The sequence below is a fragment of the Thalia democratica genome, chromosome 1 (genome assembly GCF_965202585.1).
Source record: "Thalia democratica chromosome 1, ktThaDemo2.hap1.1, whole genome shotgun sequence".
Lineage (NCBI taxonomy): Eukaryota > Metazoa > Chordata > Thaliacea > Salpida > Salpidae > Thalia > Thalia democratica.
The window spans coordinates 71,660,075-71,677,155 of NC_139165.1; the positions used below are offsets into that span (position 1 = coordinate 71,660,075).

General features: G+C 27.1%; 1 protein-coding gene across 1 annotated transcript; it reads left to right on the forward strand.

Moving 5' to 3' along the window:
- The first annotated feature begins 662 nt into the window (after window positions 1-662).
- Window positions 663-12,052, forward strand: LOC145838754 (uncharacterized). The gene is made up of 9 exons (XM_082946380.1): window positions 663-762; window positions 2,659-2,808; window positions 4,258-4,400; window positions 4,820-5,016; window positions 7,201-8,095; window positions 8,801-9,035; window positions 9,880-10,110; window positions 10,190-10,396; window positions 11,300-12,052. The coding sequence occupies exons 1-9, from the start codon at window positions 709-711 to the stop codon at window positions 12,050-12,052; spliced, it is 2,865 nt and encodes a 954-aa protein (XP_082802506.1). The 5' UTR covers window positions 663-708.
- Window positions 12,053-17,081: the final 5,029 nt, after the last annotated feature.

Consider the following 17,081-nt stretch of genomic DNA (forward strand, 5'->3'; position numbering starts at 1 on the left):
TGGCAAACAAATTCGCTGTGCCTTTATCTTGAAGCGTTTGGCCGTTATCTCCATCTATCCAAATGTCAGCAGCTAAAAGTTGAGCAAAAAAAAAAGTTGTTGTAGAAATATTTTGATTTTATCGACATGTTATAATGAAAATTCCATGTTATCGACCGAAAAAGCCCTTTTTCTGCATCATTTGGGCTGCACTAATGCGCCGCTGTTTTAATGGCTTTCTCAGACTTAAATATTTGAACTTCGGGGACAAAGGATCGTTTTTTAATTTTATTTTTATATATTCAAAGGAAAGTTATATATTTATATATATGTTTTTAGTATGAATATAAAAGTAAGTAATTTGTTAAAGCAAAATATTTTAAAGATATTATAATGTATATTTATAGTTAGCTATATTGTTGTTGCAGTTATTGTTATTCTAAAAGTCAGAAAAACTTTATCATTAAAAATTTAGTTTAGATTTAAATAAAAATATGCATTTTTGTTAATTTTTTCAAGCTAAATTTAAACCTATTAAGACTGGCTTTAATTTCGACTAAAGTAGCAGGTATAATTTAATGCGTGGTGTAGATATTTTACCGATTATAAAACAGTTTTAACGGAAATTTTAATGTTTTAACGAAAATTAACTAAATTTGTTGCAAACTAAATGTTTTTTGCAGATTAAATCTTGTTTACAATCTATTTAAAATGATATAGCAGAACATCATGAAATCATTTAATAAGGCGAAATCACGTTACAAATGTTTTGCTTTACATTTGGTTAGTGAAAAAAGATTAGTTTTACTTGTTTTCGCTTGTACAAAACACCAATTAAATTTTTCTTTAAAGTATTAGAACTTCTGTTTTAATCTTATGACTTGTGGTTAAATAGTAATAAAAGTTGACCAGTAAACATTTTCAATAGTCACTATTTTGTTTTGTTAATTTTATATTATGTATTTGAAGTATAATTTAGTTTTTATCTATTTTTTTGTTAATTTAAAGTTTTAAATAGTTTGAAAAATAATGTTATTTATACACAGCCCTTTAAAAAACAATAAATTGCGTCATACCAAAAAGTTAAATATGAATGTAAAACTGTTTTAAATGTATCTAACAAGTAAGGCGGTTTACAGTAGATTGATTTTTATTTCAAATAAAACTCAGGTAGAAGATAGTTGAAATAAGTTTGAACTTGTAAACCAAAACTTTTAAACTGCCTTATTTTAAAGCAAAAACTAAACTTGAATAACATTATTAACAATGTTAACTTTAGTAAAGTGATATAACAGCTAATTTGAACAAAGCTAAGTTATGCAATACTTAAGTTTTGATGAATTAAAGTTTTATGCTTTTGAATAAACTTATAGTTTTTTTTTTATTTCCCCAATATCTGCCTAAAACTAACTGTTCGTCAAACTAAAAACTTAAACTGCGCCAAAAATTGCGATTACGTTTGTATTGCATTGTGTCTTTGACATAATTTTACTTGTAAACTAGCTTTAACTTACTTAAAGTAAAAATGAAAAAATAAGTGTTGCTGAAGTTTCTTTTACAACTATTACTACTTTTAAATATTATAATAAATATATGTACATATTAAACTACTAAAAAAGATATAAGTTATATTATTATATTTGAAACTAAATAGTTATAAATAAATTTCAATAGAAATTATTATCCGCTTCTTGTTTAGCGCCAATTTTAAAAACTTTCTAAAAATTAAACAGGTATTAAATCGATTTTGATTATTAAAATTACTGTTTACATATTAAGACTTTGGTAGTTGAAATTTATAAAAAAAGTTGCTATCAAAAGATAAAAATGTTACATTGCTTACATTGAATTTTTTTGTCAAAATCATTTTTACGTAAGATCAAAGTTATTTGATCTTTTTGATTTTTATTATTTACTTAACAATTAATTTACCAAAAGCTTATTTGTGTATTTAAACAGTATTATCCAACAAATAAAAAGCTTTTATAACGAAAGTGACTAGTTTAAGTAAATAGTATTTTTAAAACTATTTAGGTATTGTATCTTCAACTAAAAATAAGATACATATTTTATTAACCTATATAATGACGATCTGAGGCAATTTATGTTACATAACATAGTTTACAACAGTATTAAAATACAACTTAAAGTTACTACCGTTTAAGTAGGTTATACAGAAAAATAATAATAAAAACTACTTAAACGTTGAAAAATGATAAAAATCTTAGTAAACAAATGTATTAGTAAGTAAACAAAAACCCATTAGGAAAGAGTTCATAACGAAAATGTAAAAACTGTGCCTATAAAATAAAATGCTGTTTATAATTTTTTAATAAAAAATAGTAATATACTTTATTAATTTAAACAATGGATTACTATTTGTCTACATTGAATCAGATTAATAAGTTTATATTTCACTTATTATAAATAATTTGAATATAATTTCAAAACAAGTTATGATATAATAAATTTGTAAAAAGGTTTAATCAACACAAAAAGTCATACTTTAACACTAAAGTTTTGCAAAACCGCAAAGTTAATTATCTTTCATAAAACTTTACAGCTTTACTGTATCATCAATTGGAATATTAATTAACAAAAATCTTTTGTTTACACTCACATACGCGTAAATAATAACTCGCATTCTTTTATTAAGCTTACCTTCATATACACCCTCAGGTTTTGTTGCTGTTATCAGCGGACGGCGCGCTAAACCTTGGTTGCGTTCCAATGTGCCGATGCAAGTTAGAAGAAAATCAATTAGCAGTCAACTGCTCCGCAGCCGGATACGAGCGCGTTCCAGCGCAGCCAGAAGAAATAAAAACAAAAGTGATTGTAACTATTGTTTTTTATTGTTTACTAAACGTATAAACGGTAATTTTTAATAAGAGAAATATTTTGAATGCTTTTGAATTGGCAATTTGACTAGAAAAGTTTCTCTGTGCGGTGTAGAGTTTCTTTTGTAATACAAAAGATGAAAAACATTTCTGTAAACTTTTCAAATGGTTCTATAAATAGGTATAAGGTAGTCATTTATTTTAATTCACGATTTTCTCAACTTTAACAATTGAACAGTTAATTTACGCTAAATTTTAATTTTATATATGAAGAATTTTTGTGTTGTTCATCAAATTCTCTATTAACTTTTACAATGTTCAAACGGCTCCACACTGCGTTCTCATTTAAACTCTACGAATTACTTTTATAGATGTAGTATAAGCAAAGAGCAGTGAACAAATAATCAATAATGCATGGAAATTTTTTCCTTTGTTGTAAGATTTAAGTTTATTTGCAAAGTTATAAAACTAAGCCCCGAACTTGAATTGAAATTTACAGCACGAAGCATCAAATTTCAAACGAAACATATTCCGGCTCGATATTTTTAGTTTTCGCTTCAATAAATTAGATTAGTTAACAAAAGAATTTATTGTAAAAAAATAGAAAGATAAAAGTACTGCATTATCCTATAATTGCCCCTATTCAGTTAAAACGTTCGAATGACATTGTTTTTAGCGTAAAACGGTCGGAAAATACCGTAGATTTTAAATAATCATGTTTCATTTACGGATGATAATTTTATTGATATAAAATTTAACGAAACGCTGTTTTTGATTTATACCTCTCTTTTGTATTGCTTTTATAAAAAACGGTAAAACTTTTACTGCAGTAAAAATTCAAGGCATACTTTATGATAAATAACTTTTTTAACATAATTTGTTACCGTTGTTATTAAGTATAAAGTGTTCTTTAAGTCTGGGTTGATAAAGTAGCTTTTTTTTTGCAAACCTTGTAAAATACAGTTTTTATTGTGCTAGTTATTGAAATTTTTCACGTAATACGTCTATTGTGTTTACATCATAGTAAAAAAAAGTAAATTGATCAAACTTAAATGTTATGTTGAATTATAAATTAGGTATGTACTTTATAATATATGTAGTTTAAACGATTAAGAACAAAAAACAGGCGGTGCTTTATTGAATAGGAATTTTGTCATATAAAATTTACTAGTGTGAATAATTAATATACAACTGTGGCTGGTCGTAAATAAATTAAACTTCAACTTATCACTGGTAGTAAAAAAAATAGTCTTTTTTACGTTTTTCATTATTTATAAACATCTACTTTTTAAAAGACTTTAGCACATCATAAAAAAGTAATAAATTAAGAATTATTGACTTTTTTAAATTATGTAGTGTAGTAATCGAGTTTAATTACACTCATTAAATTTAAGTTTGAAAAACTTTTAGCCAAATCCTTTTTTAATTAAAAAACTTCTAGGTAAACAAACTAGTTTTGGATGACAATAAAATAACACATATTGCAAAGTATGATTTTGAAGGATATGACTCACTTGTAGAATTAAGCTTAAAAAACAATGGGCTACGAAGTATTGAAATTGGTTCTTTTATGCATTTTTTAAAGTTAGTTTTGAGTTTTATACTTTTTTTGTTGTCATATATATTTTCCAAGTCATGTAATTATAAAGTAAAGTTTAGTTGTTTTATTATAATATTTTTTTCATTTATCATATCCTTTTTATCTTACCGTGAACTTAAAAACTTCATTACATTATTTTTAATTAAAAAACTTTAATTAAAATATGTACATGAAACAATGTTTACGTGCTTTTTGAAACCAAACAAACTTATTTACTGTGACCTTTATGTAAAAAAGTTAAAGATTAACTCGAGTTTTTAATCATGCGAATTCTTAGAGTTCAAGTATGTCATCGTCTACGTCTTGTTACTCAACTTTAAAATATTTGCGACAACTATGGTAAAAATCCGAACATAAATAATTTTTCAATCTCGTGAATTTTATTATTGTTCGTTCACATTAGACAGGGAAGCTTGACTACGCTAGACTTGTCAGGAAACTACTTAACATCCTTCGATGAAGTGGACCGCGTCAAAACATCACTCGAGTATTTGTCGCTCGCATACAACCAGATTCGTCACATACCCGAAGGACTGCACGAAGCAAAAAACCTTCAGGTGATTGATCTCAGCCACAACGAATTGCAGATTATTCCGTCAAGTATGTTGAAGCTTTGTTCGTGAGGAAGTAGCGAAAAGTTTTAAAGTTATGCTTAAATTGTTCATACTTGTTTACTTTCAAATACTTGTCATAAACAAACTCAAAACGTTAATTAGCGTGACTGCATTGCATCACGTGATGCCGCAATTTGAAAAGTATTTAAATTGCGAAGGAAGTTTTTATCTTGAATTAAACAAGCTTAATCGACTTGGTAATTGAAAACGCTTCTTTGTTAATAGTTTCTTTTTTAGTAAAAAAATACTTTAAACTAAAAGTACATGAGAACCGAAGCGGACGCTCGCATTGATTTCTAAGATAACATTAGTCTCTCAAGTCTCAAACGCCGCCGCAATTATAAATCGATTATAAACAAAATTAAAAAGCCAACTCTAATAAGTTTCGATAACAATAAAAGTTGATGAAGCAGAGCAAAACTGGTAAATAGATGTGGGTCAGCGCTAGATTAGCTCGTACAAGCTTATTTAGATAATTCCCATTTAAACAAACACTTTTGTTTGCTTAATTCAATCACTAAAGAGATTACGTCGTAAATAGAATGCAGTCCTTTATCTAGAAAGACATTAGTTGATACATTGTTTGGCATAGAGCTTTTGCTTGAGTTTGCTGCTAAAGTTTGCTTTTAAACCGCTAAATGATTCGGTACTTTGAAGATAATTTTAAAAGTAAACCTGCTTTAGTTTTATATTAGTTTTTTTTTCAATACTATTGTTATTAATGAAGTAATAAAAACCATGTGAGTAATAAAAATAGTTAACTATTTGTTTTGTAAATTTCAAATTCAAATAGATCTAAAACTTCAATAAGGTTTTAAAATTCTTGCTTCAACTAATCAAAGGTTTTAAGTTCACTTCATGACTTATAAATAGTTTTGTCAACCATTTAAAGTAATATGTTTTTATTAAACTGTCAATTAAACTATTAAATATCCTGTCAGCATTTTTTTAAGCTACAGTTTTAAGTTATTTTAAAATAATGACATATGCTAAATAAAAAGTGTTTTATTTGAGTTTCCGAAAATTCTTTTGCAAAATCATTATTCAAAGAAATCTTTGTTACTTATAACAGGAAGTTTTAGTATGATTACGATACCAAATCTAAACTGATTTAATTTAGCCTAATTTACTTCTATATTAGCAAAAATAATCATAAATAAAAGTTTAAATCGAGTACCATCATTCAACTAAAAAGTATGCTGTTAAATTTCATACATCTAAATTAATAAATTGGTAGACACACCTCTAAATAAGTTTTATAAACAAATTTATCAACAGCTTTAATACATTTTAATTTATTTTGGTCTAATTTATTAACTTATCGTTTTTACTTTAAAAAATACTTTTAAGCGGAAACAAAAATTGAGTTAGGATTTCTTATACATTTCTAAGTGTAACAACTAATTGTATTAAGATAAGTCTAATACAAAGTCTATATATAACTAAAAAAATTAATACCACTTCTCAAAGTCTTACAAATAATCTTAAAATATTTTTTTATATATAAATACTTGTACTCTGTTTTATCCTTTATTAAGAACTTAAGGGTTGATATTTAAAAAGTATTTTTACTCTAACTATACTTGCTTATAGTAATTTAAACACATTGCTATAAACATAATCTAATTTTAATAGCCAAATCTAGAAAAGTAACTTTTTAATGTTGACAGGTTAATTAAGTGCGTGTATGTTTATCTTAAAAATTTTGAAACACGATTTTAAACTATGTCCAACTCTGAAAGTTTTATGAATTTTACGGGTTTTAATAGGCGTTTTTTTAGATTAAACAGTGAACTTTTGAAGCTTTTCTATCTAAAAAACTAAACTTAAACTTGCATTTTTCAATAGACAGAAGTAATAAACTAATTAATAATTTGCACCACAAATACATAATAATTACATTGCGGTGGCCTGTTCTAATTGACAATGCAATAGATATGCCAAACTGCTGGCGTTATCAACGAAAACGATTAGTGTTGATATTAGCAGGCGATAATTGATGAGGTAGTGTGCAAAACATAAAACAATGTCTTTTGAGTACATTTCAAAAACTTTAATACCGCACAGCTTACATTTCGTTTTACCCTTTTCTTTCGAGTGAAGCTCACACTAATACTATAATACCTCCAACAAATGCTTGAAAATTTTTAATTTTCTTTTTAACTTTCAGATTTTTTACCACCATCGTTACTTGTTGTAAATCTTTCGTTCAACGCATTTAAGAAGATTGACAACTTGGCGTTTGGAAACAATGAAAAATTGCGAGTGCTTAACGTGAGTAATAACCTTGCAACAAGTTCGGAGTCTATTTTCGACGATCGAACTTTTAAGCCGATGGTTAATCTGAGAAACCTCGACTTATCAAACACCTACTGCGGGTCCATTCCCAGGAACGCGTTTTCATTTTCAAAAAAGCTGCAAAAGTTAAACTTGAGGAACACGTACCTCAGAAAGCTTCCTTTGTTTAAAGCAGCTAGCAAGCAAACTTTTTCTAGTTTAGAAAACGCCAGCATCGGAATCGAAAACGAAACTTTAACGCGAGCCGAGTGGAATAACCCGGTCTTAAAAGTCTTGATCTTGTCAAACAATAGACGCTTGAAGCTCAAACAAACTTTGTCCGAAGTTTCGTTTCCGCCGAGCTTAGTTCACTTGGACTTGAGCGGAGTTCAGTTTCAAACAATTAACTCAAAAGTTTTCTCCAATTTGAACAACTTGGAAGTTTTACGCTTGAACAAGTGCTACATAACCTCGATAACATCGAATGCGTTATCTGGTTTGGACAGTTTGGTGGAGTTTTCCGCTTTCACCAACGGGCTGAGAAAAGTACCGGGCCTGCCGAAAAACTTAAGAGCTTTGAATTTGTCAAACCACAGAATAACGACCTTAACAAATAGCTCAATTAAACCTGGCATTTCAGACCTCAGCAAACTTACGTCAATCGATCTGAGTTTGGGAACAATTAAAGAAATATATGATTCAACTTTCTCTGAAATGTCAAAGCTTGAAACATTGAATTTGTCGACGAACCATATTTGTACCATAACAAAAACGACGTTTAAAATAAAGTGAGTTTTTATATAAACTTTTTGCGTAATGTAAAAAAGTCCTAAAATTTAAAGCTCTATTGTTTTGCTTAATTCTTAAATGTTATGAATTAAAATTAAAACTTAAAATTTATAGGTTTTTCAATGTAAACTAAATCTTTCAATCAAATTTAGTTTTAGTTTCGTTGTTTAAAAAATATTACACGTATTGAAGCTTTAAAAGTTTAGATTTTTGTAAATGCAATGCTTTTAATTTTTATCAATACAAAACCATACTATTATATGAGTAAAGCAATTAAAGCACTTAGAGGTAATTAAAGATGGTTTTATAGACAAAAAAGTAATTTTTATGTAGTAAACAAAGGAAATTATAGTTTATTTTACAAAATTTAAGTTTTGTAGCAAACAAAATATAGACGAGTACTTTTTTGAATTAACTTACTAATTAAAGTTTTTAAAATGTTCGTAACAATTTTATTCATTTAACAGTATTATTTTAAACTTCAACTTTTAATTTTACTATATTAAGTCTAAAATAAGTAAATGAAAGTACCTTTTTAAGTATATATATGATCTGTTTTGATGTTTAAATTTAAATCTGTTATGATGAACCCGGTTTACCCAACTTAAAACCAATTAAGTCTTTTTGAAGCTATTTTTCACGTTGACCAGTCAAACTTAAAATTGAAAAGCATACTTTCACACATCTTTTACTTCCACGCACAGCAATCAATCAAACTTAAAGTCGCTGGATCTGTCGAGCAACAGGATAAAAAAGCTGCAAGCCCATCCGTTCAGCGGCCACGGAAAGCTCACCCAGTTGCACCTGGAAGGCAACAGAATTGCAAACATCGACGACACGACGCTACACGGCTTAGAAGGTCTTCTGCGGCTCGACGTGTCCGACAACAACTTGAAGAAAGTGACACTTGGAGCGTTCGAAAGCCTGTGCAATCTGCAAGTGAGAGAGATTTGTTGTATTATGTTGAATTGGCGCGTGCGTGCTGTGTATACAGACCAATACACCGTTTTCAGTCGTAAGAAGATTTGCTTGACGTTAATGACAATAACTTTTTTGCCAGGTCGAAACAGCTTAATCGTTTTAAAAGCCTATAACAACACAAAGTTGTATTGTGCAAATTAAATTTTCCTTATTAAAAAAGCTTTTACAGCATTTTTTATTTATTTACTTTTTTATTGTGATTCCGACCACTTTAAATCATTTTATTGTATACCGCGCAAACCTATTATGTAAGTCAAGTCATACAAGTAGTACTTGTCAAGATGTATGCGAAAAATAACATTAAAGGCTTGATTTTATGCTATTAAGTATTTATTTTGACTCATACACTTGAACGCTTTCACTTTTTATTTGATATCTATGACGTAAAAACAAAGCAGTATGTGTATAATAATCGTAACGAATTAAAGTGATGTATACTTGTTGAAATAAGAGTGTATAACTTTTTAGTGATTTATTTCAACATACGTTTTTCACTTTTTAACCAAGTTCAAATGTATAGCTATTCAGGATAGATTTGAAAACAAAATTATTAATTGTAGTATAGTCAATAAATGAAAAATAAAGGTAATCATTAAATTTATTCAACTTCGACAATTTAAAGATTGATAATTACAAGCTGTTTAATTTTTCTTTTTATAATTTGCGTTTAACAGACCTTTTCCAAACTGTATAAGAGCCCAATCACGTAAAATTAATAAAAAATTACTTCTAACGTCATGAAAACAAAAACAAATGCGAAAACTTTTAAAGAAATTCTAAATATACAAAAAAATATTTTCAGGTGCTTTTTTTGAACAATAACAAAATTAAATTCATCACAAAAAAACATTTTACTTCTATGGCAAATCTTCGCAACATCGAGCTTTACAATAACATGTTGGAAAAATTTGAGCCTGAAAGACCATTAAATCATTTGGCTAATCTAGATTTGAGCCAAAACAGAATTGTTAAAATGCCGAATCTAGAGGCACCCAGTTTAAAAAGATTAATCCTCAAGAACAACTCCTTAACGGTGAGTTTGAATTAGAGTATTTCCTAACAACGTACACAAGTTTTTAATAAAGACTATTTACACATGTATATATACATAGAAAATCACTTCTCAAATGTTTTTTGGAACGAGAGCTTTGAAGTACTTGGACCTAAGTGAAAACAATAAGCTGAAAATAAAAAGTTTTAACGTGTTTAAACCACTGAAGTATCTTGAATATTTAGACACGTCGAATATAAGAAAATTATCTGGTTTTGTAACCTTTGAGATGCCTCATTTGAAAAAACTTAAAGTTGAGGAAACACAGGTTAGTATATTATAATTTATTTTTAAACTGTAAACACTTGCAAAAAACAAGTTTAAATCAACTCGAATGTTTTGAAATTTTTTATAGTTAAGTACTGATAATCAAGTTAGTGTATTTGTATAAAATTACTAGAAAAAAAGTTCAATAGAGTTACTCACTTAAAAGATATATTTTTAAATAAATAAAACATAATATGTTGTTTATTGAAAGATAAAAAAAAAATGCTCAAAAAGTTTGATCTAAGGACCTGGTGTACGAAAAAATCTTTCGGTTATCGAGTCATATAGTCTAAGTTTATTTTAGTAAACAAAATTAATGAAACTTTGCTATCAAAATAAAGTTTGTTTGAATATTTTAATTCCTGATACTTTAAAATTTATAATTAAAAATGATACTTATCCTGTTAAAAAACTCTAAAGTCAAAACTTAGGAATGAAAATTAATTTTGATCATTGAACAACAAATTTTCTTATCAACATTCAGTTTTAATGAAAAAACTTTATTTATGCAAAAAGTATGCGGATTTAAAATTGCTTTAAATTATCAGTATATATGAGTTTACTAATTAAAAACTGAAGAAAAAAATATGTAAGTCTGATTTTCATTATCCTTAATCACTAGATTGATCTAGTACTACGTAAGTTGTTTAAATATTTATTCGTCAAAGTAAAAAGCTACAGTATGGCATCTTTTTAAAGAGACTAGCGTTTTACAAAAAAATAAGTTGTTCTATTTTTGCTGTGTAACTAAAAGTATATTTAGTAATAAACTTTTTAAAATTTTTAAACTACGTTTTTCAGACGCATAATCTTCTTTTTTACAATTTTTTAAAAATTGTGCTAATAAATAGTTTTGAATTAAGTTTTACAACACTAATTAACTATTAATTTTTATCGAAAACAGATTGATGACCGTTTGATTTACAGTGCAAAACTCAAAGATCTTTTACCAAATCTTGAAGTACTAAGTTTGTTATACAACCAAATCACCATTATCAAGCCTCATTTTTGGAACAACCTGCCAAAGAGTATCGAAACAGTTGCACTCGGTTGGAATCATTTCGACTGCAGTTGCGAAATTGCTCCGTTTGTCAATTGGATATATAGTGGAGACCAACTAACATACGCTTTTATTTCCAATGATCAATACCTTTGCGTCGGAAAACACTTCGGATTTTCGATGTTTGAAGTTTTTGCCGATCTGAACTGCACGACGGAAAGCACTACGACTTTTCCGTCACCTTCAAAGGGTCCTCCCTTCGTATCCTCGACAAGCGCTTCGAATGTAACAAGCAGTAAAGTTGCTATGAGCCTCACAACCCACGCAACAGCAACGATCACTACGAAACCTAGGAGCGCTTTCGACAGCGGTAACGTCTATCTCATCGGAATAATTTTGCTTTCTCTTTCACTTACAGTTCTACTCGTTTTGCTGATACACCGTTTTTACAAGACCCGAGCTGCACAATCATCACCGGCTGTCGACGCCAAGTTGCCAAAGGAAAACTTCGAGCTAGAAAAGCTCAACCCTCTGAAACAAGCTTCTTCTTCTGATGAAAGCATCACTATAACTTCAACGAGCGACGGCAATGACTCAGGCAATGCTAATTTTATTGAAGTGAGTGTCAACAAACAACGTAGCTTACTTGTTTCGTGAAAAACTGTAAAGTTGCGTTGGTTACTTGTAGGCAATTAGTTTTATTATCTTTAGCATTGCTGGTCAATGAAAGTTCAAGTTTGTACACTACTCTAGCACATTGTTTGTTTTGTTAAGTACCTTTAGATTTTTAATTATTGTAGCACAAAAGTTAGTTGACTTAGTTGGAAAAGGTTTAAAACTTTAAAAAGCTCTAACGACAGTTTTGTAGTCTAAATTATAAATTCAAAGTACTATCTGCTCTTTATTTTTTACATAAGTTCGCTAAAAACTCAAACCTTTGCAAGAAAAGTTCTCAGCTATAAACAAAACACGCTTGTTATTTATCTAAAACTTATTAAGAAATAAAGATTTTAAGAAAGGATTACTACATTTCATTTTGTTCAAACTAAGTTATATTTTTACTTTATGAATTAAAAAATTTTAGGTTGCAGTATGTAAAAAAAAACAATAACTTTTCGTTGTTGTAAAAGTTCGAAAACTATTTGAAAAAAAAAAGTTGTTAGCTGTAAAATATTTTGCCGTTTTCATTTATTTTGTTCAAAAATTTATGTATGCACTTAATCAGGAAACTGTTTAGTATTTTAAGTTAATTTATTCGATTTTTAGTATTTATTTTCGTTTAAAAAAATTATCAATGTACATTTCAACTTCTTTATTTTTTTTTACTCAAAACTGCCAAAACTGCTTATTCCATGAAATAAACTTTGCTGCTTGAACTAAAAGTTGTTGTTTTTTTAGAAGAAGTTTCGCATAGACTAAATATGTAAATTTAAAATAGCTAAAAGGTCAAGTATTATGTAATTTTAACTTGAAATTCTCCTGACACAATTTGTTTAAAAAAAAATCGTTCATTTTGCCTTAAGTGTAAACATTTTATGCTAGTTTACATAACCAGCTAATCGAAATTTCAAATTTCTTCTTTATATAATATCAATGTTTTAAATTAAATCAAACTGTTTTAATAAAATGTCCATTGCGTAAGCTATCTTTTAATACTTGAGCATAAAGCATCAATTTTATTAAAGTTTTCATTAAAAGTTTAAATTAATAAGTTTCTGCGCAGCGGTAAGCAATTTGCAAACCACTCATCTATAAGATCAAAACTTTAATATAAGTCTTTAATGAATCGTTTTATATTTATTTTTTGTAATATACTTAAAGGACTAATCAACCAACGCTCTCATAGATGATAAATATTAAAAATCGCGATTAATGAAAATAATTAAGTTTGATATATTGAAAAAAACACACTATAATATATTATTATCGCACTGTAAGTTTAGTTGTTTGATTAAAGCTTTTTTATACTAAAATTTACTTTGAACACTTATATTGTATCAACACAAAGTTTTAGTATACATTTATGCATTATAAGTGTATAAATTAAATATTAACAGTAGTCAATATGCGGCCAGCGAGGTACAATTAAGCTTAAAACAAGCGTTTTTGAAATAAAGTTTAAAGGTCTTTCTATTAAAAACTTACCATTACCTACTTTATCAAATTTTAGTTTAAAACAGTACTTTTGTATTGATTACAGTATACTTACTTTAAATAAATGCGGCCCTCGATAACTTATGATCAAAAAATTGGCCAACGACTTATAAAATTCTGCTGACCCATGGGCTAAAGCATCGATTCAAAAGTATTAACTAAAGGTATAGTTTCCAGTATTTACTCATATGTAGCAAAGTAGATAGATAAATGCTTAGAAAGTAATCCTAAAAAGCTATAATGGTTAAAATGTAAGGCTCATTTAATTGCAAAATTACAAATTAGGGTCAACCAAGTTTGGTTTGAAAAATATAGGATAAACTTTGCCGGGAAACTAGATTAAGTAAACATTTTTTTATCTAAAAGTTTTGTTGACTAAGTTGAAAAGTACTTTAATTCATTATTTTTCTTTGTTAAGAACACAGTTTAATCAAAAAGGATTTACTTTGAAAACCTAAAAATTTTTTGTATTAAAATGATAAAACAATAATTGACGTTTTACTTTTAGAAGCTTTCAGAGAATTTTAAAAAGTACGATTTTAGAACTCAATTAATTACTAAGTTTACCATGAGAAAAACAAACATTGTTTAAAACTGCACTTTTTCTTGATATAATCCTTAGATAAACTGTGTAAAAGTCTTTCTAAAGTATTTATATTTATTTCATAAAAAATCAGAAAGATTGTATTAATTGCAACATTTTTAACAATAATGTACGATTGTAACTGATCTTAAACTTTTCAAAAACACATGTACATCAAATATTAGTGTATTAACTTATTATTGCTATTAAGTGTAATTAGTCAATTAACCACTTGAAAACATTATAAATAAACAAAATAAAACGTATACCATTCTCTTAAGTTTTATTAATGCTGAAATTATCAATAAATTTACTTTTGTTTATTTAAGCTTTGAAACGTTTTTTATCTGTTCGTAACACATAAGTAAAAAAATTTATGACAAAATTGACTTGTAAGTTTCCTAAACCCTATAACAAAATCATTACTTATATATACTTATATAGTTACTATAAAAATAAACTTTATGTACTTTTTCTTAGTTTCACAATAACTTACGTTATTTTCTGTATTTACAATACAATCATTAGTTTAACTAGAATTTTTTTTAAGACTAAAAGTTTGCTTTTGATAAGTTTGTTTTATAAAGTGTTTGTTAAAAAACTAATGTTTTATAACTTGAAAAAATCTTGTAATTGAATTATCTTTGTAAAGGTTTAATGTGTAATAAAGTTTTATTTACAAAATTTTGTTTATTTACATTAGACGTTCACAGTTCAAAGCTGTAAAATTGGAACAAAAAGTAACAAAATGCGTTATTAATCAAATTCAGAATAAGAACGAGACATTTCAATGCAAAATGTGAATCGTTTTATAAACAAACATAACCTACAAAACTTCCACAAATGACTGTTAGAAAACTGTGAAACTTAAATTATAATTTAATAAACTTTATTTAATCAAACATCGGCGAAAGTCTAGTAGAGCCTAAGCCTGGACTTTTGCATGGCGTGAGACAAGCTCAAGTTAACAAAAAGGTTTGGTCATACTAGGGGCGTGTCTAGACATTTTTCAGTGAGGTTGCAAAATTTTTTGTTCAATAATAGAGTATGTTGTGTAGTCGGTTTTAACAACACATTTAAAAAATTATTTATTAAAAAACAGTCTAAAACTTATAAGGTACATAAAAATGTTTAAAGTTTAACAACTTGAAAACACCATTGAAATAAAATGTCAATTTCGTTAACTTTTAGTAAAATATTTCAAATAAAAACCTAAGTCCTGTTTTTATTGATAGTGTGAAAATTTTGCCTAACAATGTGAAGCTAGCATGATTTTTTTTTTATTAAACGATAACAAAGCTCTTAAAATAGTTAATTCTAGACCTGATGCACGAGAAGCCCTTTCGGCTATCGAGTCGCACAACACTTTGATACCTTTTTAATGTCATGTCGAGGACATTAGAAATCATTTTATACACAAGAAACAGAAATCAAAATTAGTAATTAAGTTGTCTTAATAATAATAAGAAATTATACGTAAATAAGTTACTTTTTTGAACACTTCCACTTAAATTAATTTAGCTGAAAATCAAATTTTAATCAAAAACTAATTATATTTTGGAAAACATACAAATAGCACAAGTAAAAATTTATTTTACAACTTGATGAAAAAAAATATTTTAAATTACAGTTTTTCTAATGGTGTAAAATTAAATACAATATATTATTTGGTCAAAATGTTCCAGAGTTAAGAATCATTCAAAAATCATTTTTTAAAACATTTTTGATTAGCTGATTTTGAGTGAAAAATTTCCATTATCAAATTGTGAACCTTTGATAATTATAAAATTTTTCTACAGAAAAACTTATAAAACTATTTCATTAAGAACAAAACCCGTGTATCAGTCTACCAGAAGTTTGTGGTCTGATAATCGAACCGGTATGTTATTGAGCTTTATATTATTGAACTTTAGTAGTGGTTTTTCGATATGTCTACAACAAGTATCTATAAGGTTGTTTTTATTTTCTAGTTTTCAAAATGTAATATAAAAGCACGAAAAATAAATTAAAGTTTATAATGTAAATCCAGGTAGTTTATCTTTAGAATTTTGCATTTTTAAAGTAATGCTTACTGCAAGTACTTCTACGACGTTTTTAGTTTTTTTTTTATTCAGATAAGGTAACAGTATGAGAAAAACAACTAAAATAACATTTTTAAATGGTTTTTCTTAACTTTTTTTAAAATATTTGTTTAATTTTTCAATATATTTGTTTTATTTAGGTCTAAAAATTCAAGTTTTGAAACGGTTGTACGTACTTTGTTTTCACTCTAATAAAACAAAATTAAAATGTTGTTTTAAATAAATGTTTTAAAAGCAAGATATTCAAAGTATAATGTATATTTTAAATGATTAAAAAAAGAAACACATTGTAATGCATTTAATATCTGCGAGAAAATAAATTCATTTTCTATACTAAAAAAGCAATTAACATAAAATGAAGTTTTAAGACTTGTATCAAAGTTCATTTAAAGTTAATAAAAAAGTTATAATATTTTTTGAAAAAATATTAATACACAACTTCCAGTGACCAAACTATCAAAACTACTTATTATTTTATTTTTATCTTTCAACATTTCTGCCGTGTTAAGATAAAATAAACATTACCAGGTAAGGTCTTTTTATAACTAGTTTTAACTTTTAAAATCAAGTATTTAGTTTAAGTATTTCGCTTTTCGTTTAAATGATCTATTGTTTTATTTAGTAGATGTTAAATTCAAATTTAAAGGCTTTATATGTTTGTAATGTTGACTATCTTGTGGTTAACGTAAGCACTACAAAGCGCCTTAAGAGAAAGTTAAAACAAAGATTGAACAACCAATAATATGCAAACTAATAAAGTTTAAATCTCAAAAACTAATGAAGAATAATATTTTAACAATAACAAAACGATCATTTATTTGCTCAAGCTGTGTAAATAATTTTGTAAAATGTGTTAAAGTTTACATTA

Bases quoted from the DNA above. Each gene is read 5' to 3' on its own strand.
- LOC145838754 (XM_082946380.1), top strand. From the start codon at position 709: ATGAAATCATTTAATAAGGCGAAATCACGTTACAAATGTTTTGCTTTA. The intron at 5,017-7,200 runs GTATGTTGAAGC...TTTAACTTTCAG, and splicing joins ATTGCAGATTATTCCGTCAA to ATTTTTTACCACCATCGTTA. The intron at 9,036-9,879 runs GTGAGAGAGATT...AAATATTTTCAG, and splicing joins AAAGCCTGTGCAATCTGCAA to GTGCTTTTTTTGAACAATAA.